This window comes from Acomys minous, assembly GCF_964271855.1.
Source record: "Acomys minous genome assembly, chromosome: 6".
Classification (NCBI taxonomy): domain Eukaryota; kingdom Metazoa; phylum Chordata; class Mammalia; order Rodentia; family Muridae; genus Acomys; species Acomys minous.
The window spans coordinates 58,021,581-58,038,431 of NC_140487.1; the positions used below are offsets into that span (position 1 = coordinate 58,021,581).

The following is a 16,851-nucleotide window of genomic DNA, read 5'->3' on the forward strand; positions in this document are numbered from 1 at the left end:
GAGTTCTCAAGACCCCAGAAATCCCTCTCTGTCTGCCTCCCTAGCACTAGGCTTACAGATGTGTGATGCTCTACCCAGTTCTTAATGTAGGTGTTGGGGGCCAAGCTAAGGCTTGAACCCATGCTGGGCTTTCCAGGAAGCCCTTGGCCTACTTTGGTATCTCCTCTGATCCTTGTTTCGGTTTTTGGAGACAGTCTCATTGGGAAGCCCAGCATGGCTTTAAACTAGACATCTTCCTGATATTCCTTCTAGAAGGCTGAACATACAGTCGTGCCATTCCACCCAGCTTCATATATGTTTCCTTTGAGATATGGGAAGACAAGTATTAATAATCAAACTTTTAGGAGGAGGAGGAGGAGGAGGAGGAGGAGCATGGCCCCCTCCTGACTTTCCATTCAAGTGGTAGAGTTACAGTCATTCAACTTGGGAAGCCCTCTTGTCCAACTAGAGTATTTAGTCACCTTGATTTGTTGTGGCTCTTGGGGCCACATGGGTGACCCATGCAGCAAGAAGGGTGCTAGTCTACTGGAGAAAATATCTCTTTGGAGGACTGGATCTCCTCTGCTGACTAAGGATTGGAGCTCTACTCTCAGCCCTATTCAGAAACCATGGCATTACCTCAGGCAAGCAGGGGACACACCTAGAACTTGAAAACCTTCCTTGTTCAAGCAAAGAGAAAGATCCCCATCTCCAGGGCCTCCTGTTTCTGGCCTAGAAGCCAATCATGGAGAAAGTGGCTGGCACTTTCAACTGAGGGCCACCGAAATAACCCAAGAGTCCTAATTTTAAGGCACGCCTTACCTTCATATGGATGACATCATTTGTGCTAAATCTGTGAGCCTCAAAACTTAAGCGGCTTTAATAGGATTATATTTTGTTTTTCTCTCATTAACTGCCCAGACACAGTTACCTCTATGCTGGGCTGGCAACCGGAAGTAATGGCTTTCATTCCTAGGCCTCCTTCCGTGTCCTGACGGAAACTGATGGGGCAGAGGCACCGAGTGATGTTTCTACCATCAGGGACAGTAACTCTGGAGTGGAAACCTCTCTGGAGGTTGTGCAAGAAATTGTACGCCATACCATTTGACAAGCAGTTAGAATGACAGGGCAAGCGTGTCTGCCAAGGGATTTGCTAACCTGATCAAGAGAGCTGAGTGGAAAATTGGTAAGGAGTGGGGGAAAAGGGAACATTAAAACGTGATTGAGTGGGGAAGAAGGAGTAAGAGTGAGTTGAGGAGGGGGCTGCAGATGTCCCTGGAGTCCTGCAAGGCTGCTGGTGTGCATCCCCAGGGAGGAGGTAGTAAGTGGAACTTCCTCAGAGATTGCAGATCTTGAATGGATGCCAAAAAATGTGTTTGCTAGGAGGAGTGTGGACAGCTGATTTCCCAGTGCAGGTATCACTCTTTTAATTCCTGATAAACTCTTAGGTTCTTTCAATAGTTACTGTCTTGGGACCCAGCACAGGAAGGCGGGTCTCTGTGAGTTCAAAGCCAGCCTGGTCTACAAAGAGAGTTCCAGGACAGCTAGGGCTACCCAGAGAAACTCTGTCTCAAAACAAAAATAAAACAAAACAAAAGAAAAACAACAACAGCAAGCAGGAGAAGCCTGAGAAAATAACTCAGGGCGGTCTCCTTGCATTCCCTTCCAGCCTAACAAAGAAGCCAAGTGGCAGGGAGAGATGATGAACTAAAAAAAAAAAAAAAAAAAAAAAAAAAAAAAAATTATATATATATATATATATATATATATATATATATATATATATATATATATATATATATATATATATATATATATATATATATTAATTAGAGGGGGTCACAGAGCCAAAAACCAGGAGGCATGAAAAAGGAAGGCATGTCCACAAGGTTCTCTCATCCCCAGTCTACCCCCAGTGATTTAGTGGTTTCATTGGACAGGATGTGGGACGTGTGTCTGTGGGAATCCATGTGCTCAACATGGAGGATGTGGCCCTGGCTTAACCATTCTCCATACCGCTCTTTGTAAGTAACTCTTCCACAGAGCGCAAAGACAAATCAGATGCAGTCCGTTGCGGGACATATACCAGCCTCTCACCGTCAGGGTACAAAGAGTGACTCAGATTACAGGAAGCATGACTAATACTTTCGTAGCCCCAAAGTAAAGCTGGAGCCCACAAGGGAAACAAAGCCGTGTGGGGATGGGGAGGGGTGGGTGAAAGGGTTTCGTGGAGGAAGGTGCTGGCTAAAATGGCTTGAGGAAGATGCAGGACATTTCTGCGGATGGGGGAGAGGGTTTCATGAAGACAGATGAGTGAGGAAAGTGGGATATAATGATGGGAGGACAGGGTGCCATGAGCTTTTATGAGTGTGAGCTTTTGGAGATGGAGTTTCAGTAATTGCAGCTAAAATGTAATCGATTGGTGAGCGTTTCAGGCGTCATAGAACCCTGTGATGATTTCCTATCATCATCAGCGCCTGTTTTCAGGTGAGGGGGGGCAACTCACACATTTAGTAATGTGCATCAAGTGGAGTCCAAAGACCTCAGGGTAAGTGTGTCGTGAGTTTCAGATGCTGGCGCCTTGCGACTTCTACTTACCCTCTACATGTTGGGAATAAGGAACAAGAAAAGAAGTCCTGGAAGGTGAATCGGACGAGAGGAGCTCAGGCAACGAGAGAAAAATATTGTGCCAATCGCGTAGCCTCATAGGGGCCAAAAACGGGTTGGTGGTTTTGAGAATAGAAGAATATAAAACCAGTTGGAGGTGATGAGGGTCAGGGAGAGCCACGCTTTATGTTATTTGAGGATCTGGGAGAAGGAGTTGGTTGGTCTGGGGAGGGGTGGTTGATTGGGAAATCAGAAGCAGGTGTCAGCTTGACCTCTAAGGGTGGGGGTGGGGGGAAATCAATGCAGGATTACTCAGCAGGCAGCAGGTTGGAGGGAGGGGAAAGAGCTGGATGTCAGCTGCCTTACTGAAACTCTGGGTGCAGTCAAGATTTGCCTACAGTGGAATCTTCTAGAAAGAACGCACGAGGACAAAACTTCAATAAATGCCTATGTGACTGCATAAGAAAAGAAGAAGCAGGAAGAACTGCTGTGGTGCACTTTCTCCCAGCAGCACTGCACACGATAGCAAAGGCATAGCAACAACCGAAGGCCCCAGAGATGGTCGAAATGTGTCAAGAACCCAGTGCTGATATGTGGCCTGCCATGCAAACAGAGCAGTCTTATAGCAGACACAAACATGGATCATGTGCTGACTGAAGTTGGCCAGTTACAGAAGGACAAACACTGGGCGAACGCACTTATGTAAGATGCCTGAAATAGTCACACTCACAGACGCAGTGATGGTTGCCAGGGCCTGGGATATGGGAGAGAACAGGATGTTACTGTGGTGGTTACAGGGCTGTGTTTTTGCAGTGTCCGTTCTGGAGATCTGGTGTGCGTGCGACCTTCTGCCTGTAGTGAATAAGCCTGTGTGGTATAGTGAGGATTTTGTAATTTTGATTTCTTTAAAAACACAGAACTGTCATGGGAACATGTTTTTGTTTTAATCCCAGGTGTGGGATATAGGGCTGCTTCAGGTTGTCCACAGCAGCTGACTATGATTTGCCTCATGCTCTGGCAGGGGCATGGTTTTGCCAGCTGCAGTTAGTTTTTCTTCAAGAGTATGATGTTAGGAATTCTGGGGATCTTGAGAGGGTATATAAATGCTAGGGCCCCGAGAGGGCCTGTGGCGGCTGTTGCTCCTGCTGCTGCTGGTTACCTCTGTTTCAGTTGGTTGCTGTTTGTCAAGTAGTTGTGCACAAAGAGATGAGTAGAAGAAATCAAATATCCTGATGGCAAAGATCAAACTTGCCCAAGCAACTCGACACCCTTAATCAAGAGGAGGTAGTCTAACAATATCGACACCCCCTTCCACCTCTACCCTTCTTTCTCTCCTACTTAGTTCTGGGGGGCTGGAAGGGTGGAGAAAGGTGGTAGAAAAAGGAACCCACAAAGTAGCCTGAAGTCTGCTGATTTTACATTAAGTATCTTACCACAATGAAAGAAAAGTAAATATACAAAAACCAATAGATGATTAGATACAAATATAGGTTTAATAAGAACCAAGAAACATTCTCCAGCACATGATCTGGGAAAACCCCAGGATTGTCACACAAGCATGTTAAAATCTTGTCTGCACAACTAATGTTTTCAGTGAGCTGGGCTCACAGGAGAAGCTGGGAAGCCTGAAAACAGTTTTACAAGTCTGGATCCCAGACCCAGGACACAAACAAAAGAAGCCTCTGGGCTTGTTCATTTGTTTTGTTGACTTTTTGTTTTCTTCCTTCCTTTCTTTACAAAACAGCAAATCAGGCTGTTCAGTCTCCCTCTTCGTTCATCTGTTTTTCTAAAGAGACGTAACTGGACAGTGTAGACTGAACATGGCAAATATTTAGATGACCCCACAATGGTGAGGCGGTAGGAGACAGATGCCCAGCCAAGTCAAGGGATCCAGTGCTAGTTTGGCCACAACACAACAGAAAACAGGATTCCCTCCGTCTTCTTGGGAGCTGGATGGAGAACCGTTGGATAATCATGATCCAAACTGGGTACCATGTGGCCCGTCATGGGTGGCTGCCATGAAGACTGTTAGAGAGAGAGACTTTTGGAAAATTCTAGACGTTATTCTCAACCCTGGCTGCACACTAGGATCTCCAGACGACATCTTACAAGAAGACAGCTCTACCTCCCCTTCACTCTGAGGTGTGGCTGGTGTGGCTCAAGATCCCAAGGACACTGACTGGCATCCAGGGCCTGCATCCTAACTCTGCACTGGGTTCTATCTGTCTGCTCTGAAATGCTTGAACGACTTCTTTTTCAGCACACCCGACAGCTCGCATTTAGGAAAGGGATCAGTTTGGGTTCTGCTTAGGATGTGCACAGTCACCCCGCTTTCTTTTGTGGTTGTATTACTGGGTCATCCAAATACCACGAAAAGCAGAAATACTCTTCTTTCTTTAAGCTGAAACCTTAGGGTTGGAAGGGGAGATGTGTCTCAGGGCCAGGAAGGAAAGATTTTCTTCAATACCAGTGAGGCCATTTGAGTGCTGTGGTGGCGTGAATAAGAAATCCCCCCACACTTGTAAGTTACTATATTTGACTGCTTAGTCATCAGGGAGTGGCACTATTTGAGAAGAATAAGGTGTGACCTTGTTGGAGTAGGTGTGACCTTGTTGAGGGGATGTATGTCACTGAGGTGGGCTTTGAGGTAGCCACCCTGGCTCGTCTGTGTTTCGGTTTTCTGGGGAGCAGGACACAAAATCTCTCGCCTCATGACTAAGCGTGGGAATGGGCATTGGGAACTGATGCAGAACTGATGTTTGCTATCCACTGCTTACAGAGTGGGTAACCAGCCAGGCAGAGTGTGCCTTGGGATGTTGGTCAGGCTTGGCTCCGGCTTCCTGAGGAACAATACCTGGGACTTGGGATTCTGTGCTGAGGATAAGCTATTCTATAATCTGTGCAAGTGGCGCTTAGATTTGGGTTGGACCGTTGGGTGTGGCCAGTGGTTCTCTATTCTGTGCTGGAGTCTGGGACTGTACACTTGACATAAGTGCCAAAGTGAGGCTGACATCACTAGTCCTAGGGCCACCCTTTGAAAAGCGCATGCCTGGTAGGACACAGGAACGCCTGCCACATCACAGCCCACAAACGAAAAGCATTGCTTCAGAGTAAGAGAAGAAGGATCTAGAAGGCTAGCTGCATGTCTCAAACAGTGCATGTACAAATCACCCTGGGAACCTGTTAAGCCGAGACTCTCAGATTTATCCAAAGGTGGGGTCAACATCAGCACGATGGAATTGAATAACAATGACCTCAGGAAGATGGTCAAGTCCTGGGTGTCAGTTAAAGGAAGTGCAGGGAGTCTTATCCAGGAGATGCAGCCCGGCTTCCCAGCGGTATCTATGGTTTGTGCATCCTAGTGAACTGTAAGGGCAGCGGTGCCAGAGTCAGAAGGGAGTGTCCCTAAAGTCAAGGCCCAAAGTCAAATTAATAATTGCCGTAGCTGAGTATACTGGCACAGGCATGGACTCTAGAGGCAGAGACAGATGGCTTGAGAGTTTCAGGTCAGCCTGGGCTTTATGCAGTGACCCTGCTTTAAGAAGTAAACAAGCGCCGGGTGTGGTGGCGCATGCCTTTAATCCTAGCACTTGGGGCGCAGGTGGATCTCTGTGAGTTCGAGGCCAGCCTGGTCTACAAAGCGAGTCCAGGACTGCCAAGGCTATGCAGAGAACCCCTGTCTAGAAAAAAAACCCCACAAAAACAAACAACGACAACAAAATAAACAAGCACGCAAACAAACGACAATACCATTTTGTTTAGTGTGCTCAAGGCGAGGAGGGCAACTGTGTGCTCATGTTCTTTCTGGAACACACCCGTCCTTGGCTTTTAGCAAGAGAAGTGCAAAGAGATGACGAATGTCACATTTATATGTACAAGAGCTGGAGATGACACATGAAAAAAATGACTAAATGTGGCCGCGCATGGGCTGCAGCAGGGTTCAGTGCCTGGAACCCACGCAGGCATTTCAACAGCTACCTGCAACTTCAGTAGCAAGGGTTCAACGCCCTCATCTGGCCTGCATGGGCATCTGCATACACACATACGACTCGCATGCGTGCATTCAGGTGCGCATATACACACATGGAATAAATAAATCCACATTTAAAAGACACGTCTGTGCGTGTGCTGGGTGGGAGGTGGAAGCGGTAGTCTTGCTGGTGTGGGTTCTGGCGGGAAGGCGGTTAATCCTTTCCTCTCTGGTTACAGAGAGGAAGTTAGAGGCACAGTGGGAGAAACTTCACTTCTAAGCAACGGAGAACTACATTTTAGCAAACGAGGCAGAACTTCATTGCTATCATGGGACCGGGGGCAAACAGTGAAAATGTGGGGCTCTTGTAGGAAGAACATTTGCACCCCTGCACCCTGTCACAATTCTGTGGGTGACTGGTGGTGGCTTTGCACTTTTGTTTAGTCAATAGTGGTGAGTGAATGGTTTGGGCACAAACTCGGGCACCACGGCTGAGCACTGGACCCTGCTCCACAGCGGTACATGTGGGTGTTGCTGACGTGGCTTCTGAAAGACCAGGATGGAGCAGGTGGTAGAAATGGCATTCTCTTTGGATATGCCACGTGGGGTAAGCACCTGCATCAGAGGACTCTTGACCCTCGTCTTCTCCAGAGGGAGAGGCAATGATGGAGCGTGGTCTGCCGGGAGCTGCCCTTTGGGTACCAGAGTGGAGGAGACTTTGTTTTGACTCTGAACTTCAGTGCTCGTCCCCCAGGGACAGTCAGATGCTGTTATTCCTGCAAGACCTCTGGTCAGATAGGGCAGAAGATCAGGAAGCACCACACATAAGGCTCAGGGCTGCTTGTCAATACCAGGTTATCGTGGGTCAAATCGGCTTCTAGAAATTTCTGATCCTGAAGTTCTGTTCTAAGGCATTCCAAGTCATATCACCCACATCTCTACTTCTGATCGTGATATGTCTGAAGTAGAGGTGTTTTGAGAGATGTTCTCTCAAGAGGCCCACAACTTTTACCATAGCATAGAAATGGGTACCCTGTTAAGGGTTATCTGGTGCCAATTCAGGGCATGGTATTGCAAATGATCTAGAACTGTATGCTTTCTGGCCTTCAGGAGAGCTGGTTCCTCTCTGTGCAAGGAAAACCTATTTCTCAAGCCACACTTGACCAAGTGTCTGAGTGCAGACCACAGCCCTGCTGGCAGCGGAATAGTAGCTAGCTTACATGCCACTGTTCCTGTCTCTCCTAGTTGACATTAACTTGGTGTGTATGTGTGTGTGTGTGTGTGTGTGTGTGTGTGTGTATAGGCCAGAGGCTGAGGTCAGGTGACTTCCCCAGCCACTCCCCGCCTTAGATTTTGAAACTGAATCTGTAGCTTGCTAATTCAGCTAGACTAGATGCCTAAACAGCCCTAGGGATCCACCTGCCTCCACCTACCCAGTGCTGGGATTACAGGCCTGCACCACCTCACCCAGTTTTTATGCAGGTGCTAGGGTTCCAAACTCAGGCCCTCCTGCTCGCATAACAAATATGTTATGCACTGAGCCATCTGCCCTACCCTTATCCTGCTTTTGGGAGCAGTGATGATGAAATGTGTGGCCTTCCTTTTCCTTCTCTGTCTTCTTCTAGAGGAAGTGCATTGCTTTAATGATACAAACAGGCCTTCCTCGACTGTGTGTGCATTTGGAGATATGACAGCTGTTGGAAAGTTCTTTGGCGTTTCTTTGAGTTGAAAGATGCGTAGAGGTCTTGGGCCACATTAGCCAGGAGAGGAGGGGCTGGGACCCAGCTCTGTCTGCTTTATGCAAACCAGCTGCCTTAACCTTATTTCTCACTTCATTTTTTTTTTTTTTTTTGAGACAGAGTCTCTCTGTGTAGCCTTGGCTGTCCTAGACTCAATTTGTAGACCAGGCTGGCCTCAAACTCACAGCGATCCACCAGCCTCTGCCTCCCGAGTGCTGGGATTAAAGGCGTGCACCACCACGCCTGGCCCTCTCACTTCATTCTTAATGGCATCCTGAGAGGTACTGAGTACTGAGATATTACTATTTCCTCTTTGCATAGGAAAAACCTTCTACCAAACCCAAAAGTGACTGTGTTTTACGGTACATTCTGATGTAGGTCACCACCAGTTCAAACCTTGGCTCCCTCCAAGGCACACTGCGGTGCATGCACCTCCCCCGTTCTTTCCTAGATAGTATCTCCTTTTTCACGTGAAGTTTTAAAGAAATGTTTCTTAGGATCATCTTGGAGATAGGTCAGCCTTTATTCTTACCCATTTAAATCTTTTTTTTTTTTGAGAAGACTTATTTATTTTATGTGTATGAGCACTTTGCCTGAATGTATGTCTGTGCATCCCGTATGGGCCTAGTGCCCCCATATTGAAGTCAGAAGAGGCTGTGTAGCCTCTGGAACTGGAGTTACAGATGGTTATGATACTCTCTGTGTAAAGCAACCCAGGTCCTCTGCATGAGGCACGGATGCCCTTCACTGATGAGCCATCTCGCCAGCGCTCTCCCCTAGGTTTTGATAGGACTCTGTTCTCTCTTCCCCAGTAGAGGCCTCTAAGTGGCGTATGTTTGCGTAGATTATGCCCACTGGACTTGTAGCTGCAACTGATTTTCATCGTTGATCTGATGCTGCCTGGGGTTAAGAAAGGCCCCAGCTGAGCTTAAAGGCCCCTTGGAGTATCTTTGCATTGGCCTGAGGGCGTCTGCTTTCTCACTTTGGATGAGGAGACTGTGATTTAGAAGAAGGGGAGAATTAGGAGCCTCTCCCTTATTAACTTGGGGATAATGCTAACTTGAAAGTAGGTCTTGCACTGACTTCCTGGTCATAGATCAAACACTTAATAAGCAGGATACACAAAATTATCCTCCCCCCCCCAGAAACAAAACAAAACAACCACCTGTGAGGCCCCTCCAGCACACCACAGAATTTGTAAAGATCTGTGAGCACATCCCTTTCCAGAGGATTAGCCTCAGGAGACCCCAGAGCTTTTGGGAGCTACAGAACAGTCTGTTTCTGAAGCCAGGTGGTAGTTATGCACTTGCAAAGGTATAGTTGTATATGTACTGTAAGTGGTACATTTTATTGGGAAGCCACAGTAAGAGAAAAATGGATATAAATGGCCGTTCTGTGTATGACAGGGAAGCTATTATATTTTGTTCAAATCAGCATGTTTCTTGATTTAGATAAAGGTTTTTCCATCCAAGGGTCACTGGGTGAGGTGAGAATACCAGAATGTCCTTCATGGGTTGGTCCTCATCTCAGCATCTCAGCATCCCAGAGATCCCTGAATCAGCAACTCAAGGCTCCTGGCTCTACGTGCCTCCTAAGTAATTTGTCATTATGGATTCCTTAGGTCAATACAGTCAATTTGAAGTAGAAGATGTCCCTTGGTTAAGGCCAAGCCCTTTCCTACAGCAGGTCAGCCCCAACCCTGTGGAGTCCCTGAGAGTGGATGCAGGAATCTGTCCCTCTGACAGTCTCAGCTTAGCTTTGCAGAGCTCCTGAGAGCAGATGTGGTGGCTGCCCTGTGCAGTGACCACCAGTGCTGCCTGGGATCCCCGACTCAGAGCATTGGTCCTTTACTCTTTGCTCTGGGAATTAATCACATGTTCCTAGGATGAGCTTTGTTTGTCTTTCAGAGGGCAGGAAGATCCTAGGGAACAAAATAGCAGTATTCCCCCGGCTCACACTCTCAGGCTGCTTTTTTTTTTTAAAGTAACAGGTATGGGAGGAGATAAGAAAAAAGGGGTGTGGTGTTGGCAGAGGCCTTATCCTAAGTGCCAATTCCCCAGTGTTGGTTTTAGCCCACTAATAGGAGTGTGGTGCTGGCAGAGGCCTTAACCCTAAGTGCCAATTCTATAATCTTGGTTTTAGCCCGCTAAGAGCCTTGGCTTACTTGGTAGTTCCCTCCAAAGTGGAGATCATGAGTCAAGAGATAAGGTGACCCCTGCTATCAGTTCCCCGAGCTGCTCATGTGGCAGGGCTTCCTAATTCCCATGACTCAACGTATTGCCTAAGGCACCCCGCCCTCCTTCAGAGTTCACACACGATTTCCTCCCATACTCTCCTTTATCAGAACCTTAGGCCTAGGAAAGCAAAACCTGGCACACACACACAGGCAGAAACTCTTTGTTAGTATTGCTAGTCCACTGTGGACGTGTTGCCATAGTGATGACTGCACACACGCACATGCACACACACACACACTCTCACACTCACACTCGTCAATTATTGAGGATACCATAGAGTTCTTTTTTTCCTCCCTTTCTTAGACAACAGGCAATACTGTTAACTAAACACACTATTAATATGAACAGCTTCTCTTGGCACTTTTAAGCTAGTTTAATTTGTCCCTAATTCAGCTATACTTAGTCATGCCCTGTAAGCAGAGCTAATTTTGTAAACAGCCAGTGTTGTTTGCTGTCAGGCTTCTTCATTGTTGGAGCCAACTCGTAGTGTTTCCAGAGATGGAGCACGCGTTAGGGAAACAGGGAGTGTTAGTTTCTTTTCCATCTCCGTGATGAAACACTGCCGCAAAGGCGGCGTATGGATAGGAAGCTTTATTTGGGCTTATGGATCCAGAGCACTGAGTCCATGATGGTAGAGTATAGGCAAGGCTGAAGGAGCAGGAAGCTGAGGGGTCAGGTCTCGAACCACAAGCACAAAGCAGAGAATGAACAGCAAGGAGGGACAGGCTGTAAGTTCTCAAAGCCCACCCCCAGTGACATACTCCCTTAGGTAAGTCTACACATCCTAAGCCTCCAAAACCAGCCTCACCAACTATAGACCAAGTGTTCAAATACGTGAACTTGGCATGACGTGGGGTAGGGGGCAGCAGGAGGCTTATTCAAACTACCAGTCAATTTGACTTCTATGGCTATAGGTCCTTTAATTTGTTTTCCAAGATTTAGATAATTTCACTGCATTGTTTTGGTTTTAGCTATGGCTTTAGAGAAGAAAATGCCAGAAAGACATAAAATTTGAGTATTTAATAATTAATCCCATTTGATATCCTATCTGACTAATTGGGTCCAGGTCAATTTTATAGCAGCCTTCTTTAAAAACTGGCCCATGAGAACACTTTGAGTGGGCTGAATAACACGTATTTTACTGTCAGCACGTCTGGGAAAGTTGTAGAATTTAATTGAACTGAGTGTGTTTAGTAAGGTCCTGGCCTTCTGCAGCCCTAACCAAGCACAACCATTGCCCTTACCTCAGGGCTGTGGATGAAGGGACTTCTCCTCTATGCAGCTTGAGGGGCTGTCCCTCAGTGTAAGGCTCCTGTAGCTGTACAGCTGGCAGCCTCACTAGCTACTTGGAAGTGGGGTGCCCTAGTCAGTGTTTTTTCCCCCAACTAGTCAGTGTTCACCCACACTGTAGTCTGATAACATCAGAGACACTGTCATAGCTCTTAGTGCCACACCTGACCATGAGGGGGACACCTATGTCCAGCTCTGTGTTTAAAGGGCTAAGATAACGCCCCCCCCCCTTTGCTATCTGTGTGATCTGGCTAGAGCCCTAACTTAGTAGAGGCTCTATGGTCTTCTCTGTAAAATAGAGGTAATGCCCTCCTATCAGACTGTTAAAGAAGGTGACGATGCTTTCCAGAATCATGTAGAAATCTGTGCTATAACATTTGGCAGTGAGTATCATGTGCCCTACCCCCTGACCACTGCACTATTTTAAGCACTAGTGTGCTACCAGATGTGGGAAATTCTGTTGTCCCTCCTCCCCTCCAGCGTTTGTTACATCACATTACAGATGTCTTTAGAAGGAATTAAAAAAATCCCTTGGGATTTAAAAAAAAAACCCCACTGCTTTTCTCTAAAAAACCAAACCAAGCCAAACCACCCCCTGCCCCTGGGAATTAAAAATAATTAGCATATCATTCACATTACATTGACCTCATCTTTTAAATAATTTCAACTCTGCATTTCAGTGACATTTAGTAGTTTTGTAGTGTTGTACAACCATTATCACGTCTAGTTCCAAAACATCTCATCACCTGCTAATGACCCATAGCCATTTAAGCTGTCGCATCCAGTCTCTCCCTGATGTCCCTCCCCCTCCCCCCACCCCCTCCGGGAACCAGGAAGTGACCTCCCAACTCTGTGGGTTCCTGACTCTGTATACATTGTAGTCATAGAATATTATAACGTGGCCTTTCCCGTTTGGCTTCTTTCACTTAGCATGATAGCGGCAAGGTTCCTCCATGTTGCAATGTATGAGTCCTTTTTTTCTGTTCAGTGGCTGGATAATATTTTCTTACTCTGTTTCTTAGATTTAGTCTATACACTCATCAGGTTACAGGGTTTGGACTGATAATGCGGATATGAGCAATAGTCTAACTTTTCCTTTAGACACCTGTTTTCAATTCTTTTTGAAGTAAAATTGTATATTATATATAATTCTGTGCCTTTTTATTTTGAGAAACTGTCTACTTCCTCTTTGCGGTGGCTGTACATTTTATGTTCACCCCAACAATGGGTTCTAATTTTTTACATTCTTCCCAATGCCAGTTACTTTCTTCTCCTTACTGCTCTAATTATTATAGTTGTCATAGTGATGTGAAATAGTATCTCACTGTGGTTTTGTATGTGTCTCCATTCAGATCACCATATTAATGTTCTTAAACTTGTCACATTTTAAAACTGTACGGAAGCTGGGCAGTGACGGCTCACGCTTTTAATTCTAGCACTTGGGAGGCAGAGGCAGGCGAGGTCTCTGTGAGTCCGAGGCCAGCCTGGTCTACAAAATGAGTCCAGAACAGCCAGGCCCAGAACAGGAAACCCTGTCCCGAAAAACAAAAACAAACAAACAAAAAGCAAAACAATACAGAAGAGCGCATACACAGAATTTTCCGTAGTGCGAGGTGGGAGGCGTCCACTGGACTCTGTATGTGTAGTGTGACCTCGCCACTGTGTAGCTAAGTAGAGGTGATGTCTACCGTAATCCGCTAGCTTCTCTAATTACCCTTCTTCTGGTTTTAGAGATTTCCTCGGAGACACCCAAAATGGTTTTAAAACACACTGGCTGAGAGCGGACATCTATCTGCCTGCAAGGACCTCACACCCTTCACCTCTGCCGCCTTCTCATGGCATTGTGACTGCACTGAGCCCACGTGACCTGCTCTTCTTCACAATGAGCGACGAGAAGAGCCTGGGTGTGTCCCAAAAATTGGTTTCACCTTCAAGAAGCACAAGTAGTTGTTCCTCTAAGCAAGGAAGCCGGCAGGTAATGTTTAACTTGTGTCGATCCTGACGTGCGTGTTGAATCACAAGGGTTTGCAGGCACAGGTGTGTTTTGACTGGGCGACACCGCCTCTCAGTTTAAGAGCAAGCCCTTGTCCTCATAACCTGGACACTCAAAGAGAATCAGTTCCTGTTCCGCCCAGGTGTTGAGAACTGTGTTTGGCTCTTTGCTTTACTCAGCCTTTGCGACTGTCTACAGACACAGGCACTAACATTTCCATTTTCTGCTCAAGGAAGCCAAGTCATAGGGACCAGATTACTTGCCCCAGTGAGGACCAGATGCTGAACAAAAACTCCATGTCTTTTGCTCCAGGGCCCACCTTTTCTTTTTTTTAGATTTTTAAAAAAAGATTTATTTACTTTTATTTTCTGTTGATGGCTGTTTTTCCTGCATCTGTGTCTGCGCACCACATGTGTGTAGTACACTCAGAGGTTGGAAGGTGCCATTGGCTCTCCTGGGACTGTTACACCTGCTTGTCACTTGCCATTCCACAATGCTGGGAACTGAACCCAGGTCCTCAGCAAGAGTGGTGAGTGCTCTTAACCTGCTGAGCCATCTCTCCAGCCCTTCCCTCCTTCCCTTATATCCTGTTAACCAAAACAAGCAATAATCACTTTTCCAGTAATTGCAATATCCACCTGCACTTTCTCCTGTTCACCAAGCTTGATGGAAGCGTGTGCCTCCAGATCGCCTGTGAGCAGGGCAGAATCAGTCACTCCCAAGTGACTCTCAGTGGTCACTGGTTGCTACTCGGTTTCCTTTCCAATATGGCTTTTTTGGCAGATCTGTTGGGTTCCAATCCGTGACAATAAGGGCATGTTGATCACTGTGATCCGGCCTGCTTCAGCAAAACAGGGAGGTGGGGGGTTGTGGGGGAGCGGGCTATGCAATAAAGCTGGATTTCCAACCCCAGAGGCCTTGGAGCTGTTCAGTGTTTACTGGCTCTGTGGCCATTGCCTTTTCCCCCCTGTGAGAAGTTCTGGCCGCAGAATTTGCTTTTGTCCAGATTTGGAAGCGACAATTAAGCAGCGGCCCACCTCGGGAACGTTGCAGAATAGTGACTCAGCCAAGTGTCTCTTAGTTTGAACATTTGTCTCGGTCGGGGAGCTTGCCACCCACAAGTCCATAATTTTTGGGCCAATTAAAGTTCGCTGTGAGCTTGACACATAAAGGAGCCCCTTTAAGATTCTTTTTAAGACCCGAGAGTGTGTGAGTGAGTGTGTGTGTGTGTGTGTGTGTCTGTGTGTGTGTGTGTGTGTCTGTGTGTGTGTTTTCCTCTTCAGTATTTATTTTTGCGTGTATGTGTGTGCTAGCACGCATGTGTCATGCATGTGTCCATGTCTGTGAACATGCCTGCACCTGTGCCGTGATGTACATGTGGGGCCTGGAGGACAATCTCAGGTGTGGATTCTCACCTTCCACCTTACTTGGTGTGGATTCTCACCTTCCACCTTACTTGGTGTGGATTCTCACCTTCCGCCTTACTTGGGACAGTCTGGTCATTGTTTTTTTGGGCTGCTCACACCAGGCTGGCTGGCCCTGGGACTCACCTGTCTCTGTCTCTCACCTTGTACAAATGTTGACGTTGTGCTATGACCTGTCCAGAAAGAACTCAGGTGCTCATGTTGGCTAATCTGTTTGTTGGTTTGCTTTGGCTTTATTTTTGTTGTTGTCAGCCTGACACAAGCTCGGGTCACCTGAGAAGGTGAAACTTCTGTTGAGAAAATGCCTCTATCAGATTGGCCTGTAGGCAAGTCCCTAGGGTCTTTTTTGATTAATGATTGATATAGGAGGGACCAGCTCACTGTAGGCAGCACCTCCCCTTGACTGTGTAAGAAAACAAACTAAGCAAGCTGGGGGGGGGGGCAGCAAGCCAGTGGTCAGCACTCCTCCACAGTTTCTGCTTCAGTTCCCACCTCCAGCTTCCTGCCTCAGTTCCTGCCTCAGCTTCCCTCAGCGATGGACTGTCATCAGGCTGTATGACCAAATAAACTCTTTCTTCCCCAAGTTGCTTTTGGTTGTGGTTCACAGCAAACAAAGCAAACAAAGAGCTAAAACATGTGACAAGCACTTTTACCATTGACCTAACTCCCCCACCTCTTGGAATTTTTAAAAAATATATTTCATTAATTTATTCATATTACATCTAAATTGTTATCCCATCCCTAGTATCCTCCCATTCCTCCCTCCCTCCCATTTTCCCCTTACTCCCCTCCCCTATGACTGTGACTGAGGGGGACCTCCTCCCCCTGTATATGCTCATAAGGTATCAAGTCTCTTTTTTTTAAAAAATTAAATTTGTCAGCCAGGTGTGGTGGCTCACACCTTTAATCCCAGCACTGGGTAGGGGGAGTGGGAGGTTGTGGGGGGGTGTGGTGGGGAGGCAGAGGCAGGTGGATCTCTGTGAGTTCCAGACCAGCCTGGTCTACAAAGTGAGTCTAGGGCAGCCAAGGCTGGGCTACACAAAGCAACCCTGTCTTGACCCTCGCCCCCCTCCTGAAAAAAAAAAAAAGATTAAATTTGTCAGTGGCTAATGCTAACACATCATGGGCCCCCAGAGATCTGCTCTCAAGGGAGGGAGGGAGGGAGCCTGCCTCCTTGGCCAGCTTCCGCCAGCCTCTCCCACTCCAACAGCCAGACCTCAGGTCGGGACTGGAGCAGACCGTGTCATTTGTCCTCCCACCCGAGCAACTGACTCCAAGCAGCAGCTCTTGTTCTGCCCATTCTGTTTCGTTCAAGACAAGGTCTCTCTGTGTAGCCCTGGCTGTCCCGGACTCGCTTTATAGACCAGGCTGTCCTCGAACTCACAGCCCTCTGCCTGCCTCTGCCTCCCGAGTGCTGGGATTACAGGTGTGCGCCACCACACCAGCCTTTGTTCTGTGCTCTTTGGCTTCAGAAGGAGGGTGCATCCAGTGAAGTAGCAAGAATGACAGACAGCCCCAGAGGAGCTGGGTCACTTCCATCCTCACTACAGGAACTCGTCCAGCGTGTTCATAAGATTGGTCGATTTGGTTTTCACAAAGCTATTTTCCATAA

At 47.1% G+C, this 16,851-nt stretch overlaps 1 protein-coding gene across 6 annotated transcripts in view; it reads left to right on the forward strand.

The window, feature by feature from the left end:
- Positions 1-16,851, forward strand: part of OSBPL3 (oxysterol binding protein like 3) — a 184,615-nt gene that overhangs the window by 82,864 nt on the left and 84,900 nt on the right. For all 6 annotated transcript variants that reach the window (XM_084787333.1, XM_084787334.1, XM_084787335.1 and 3 more), the window contains one exon: positions 13,554-13,797. In XM_084787333.1, coding sequence (XP_084643459.1) covers positions 13,705-13,797 — 93 coding nt within the window. In that variant the 5' untranslated portion in view covers positions 13,554-13,704. The remainder of the gene's footprint in view (positions 1-13,553; positions 13,798-16,851) is intronic.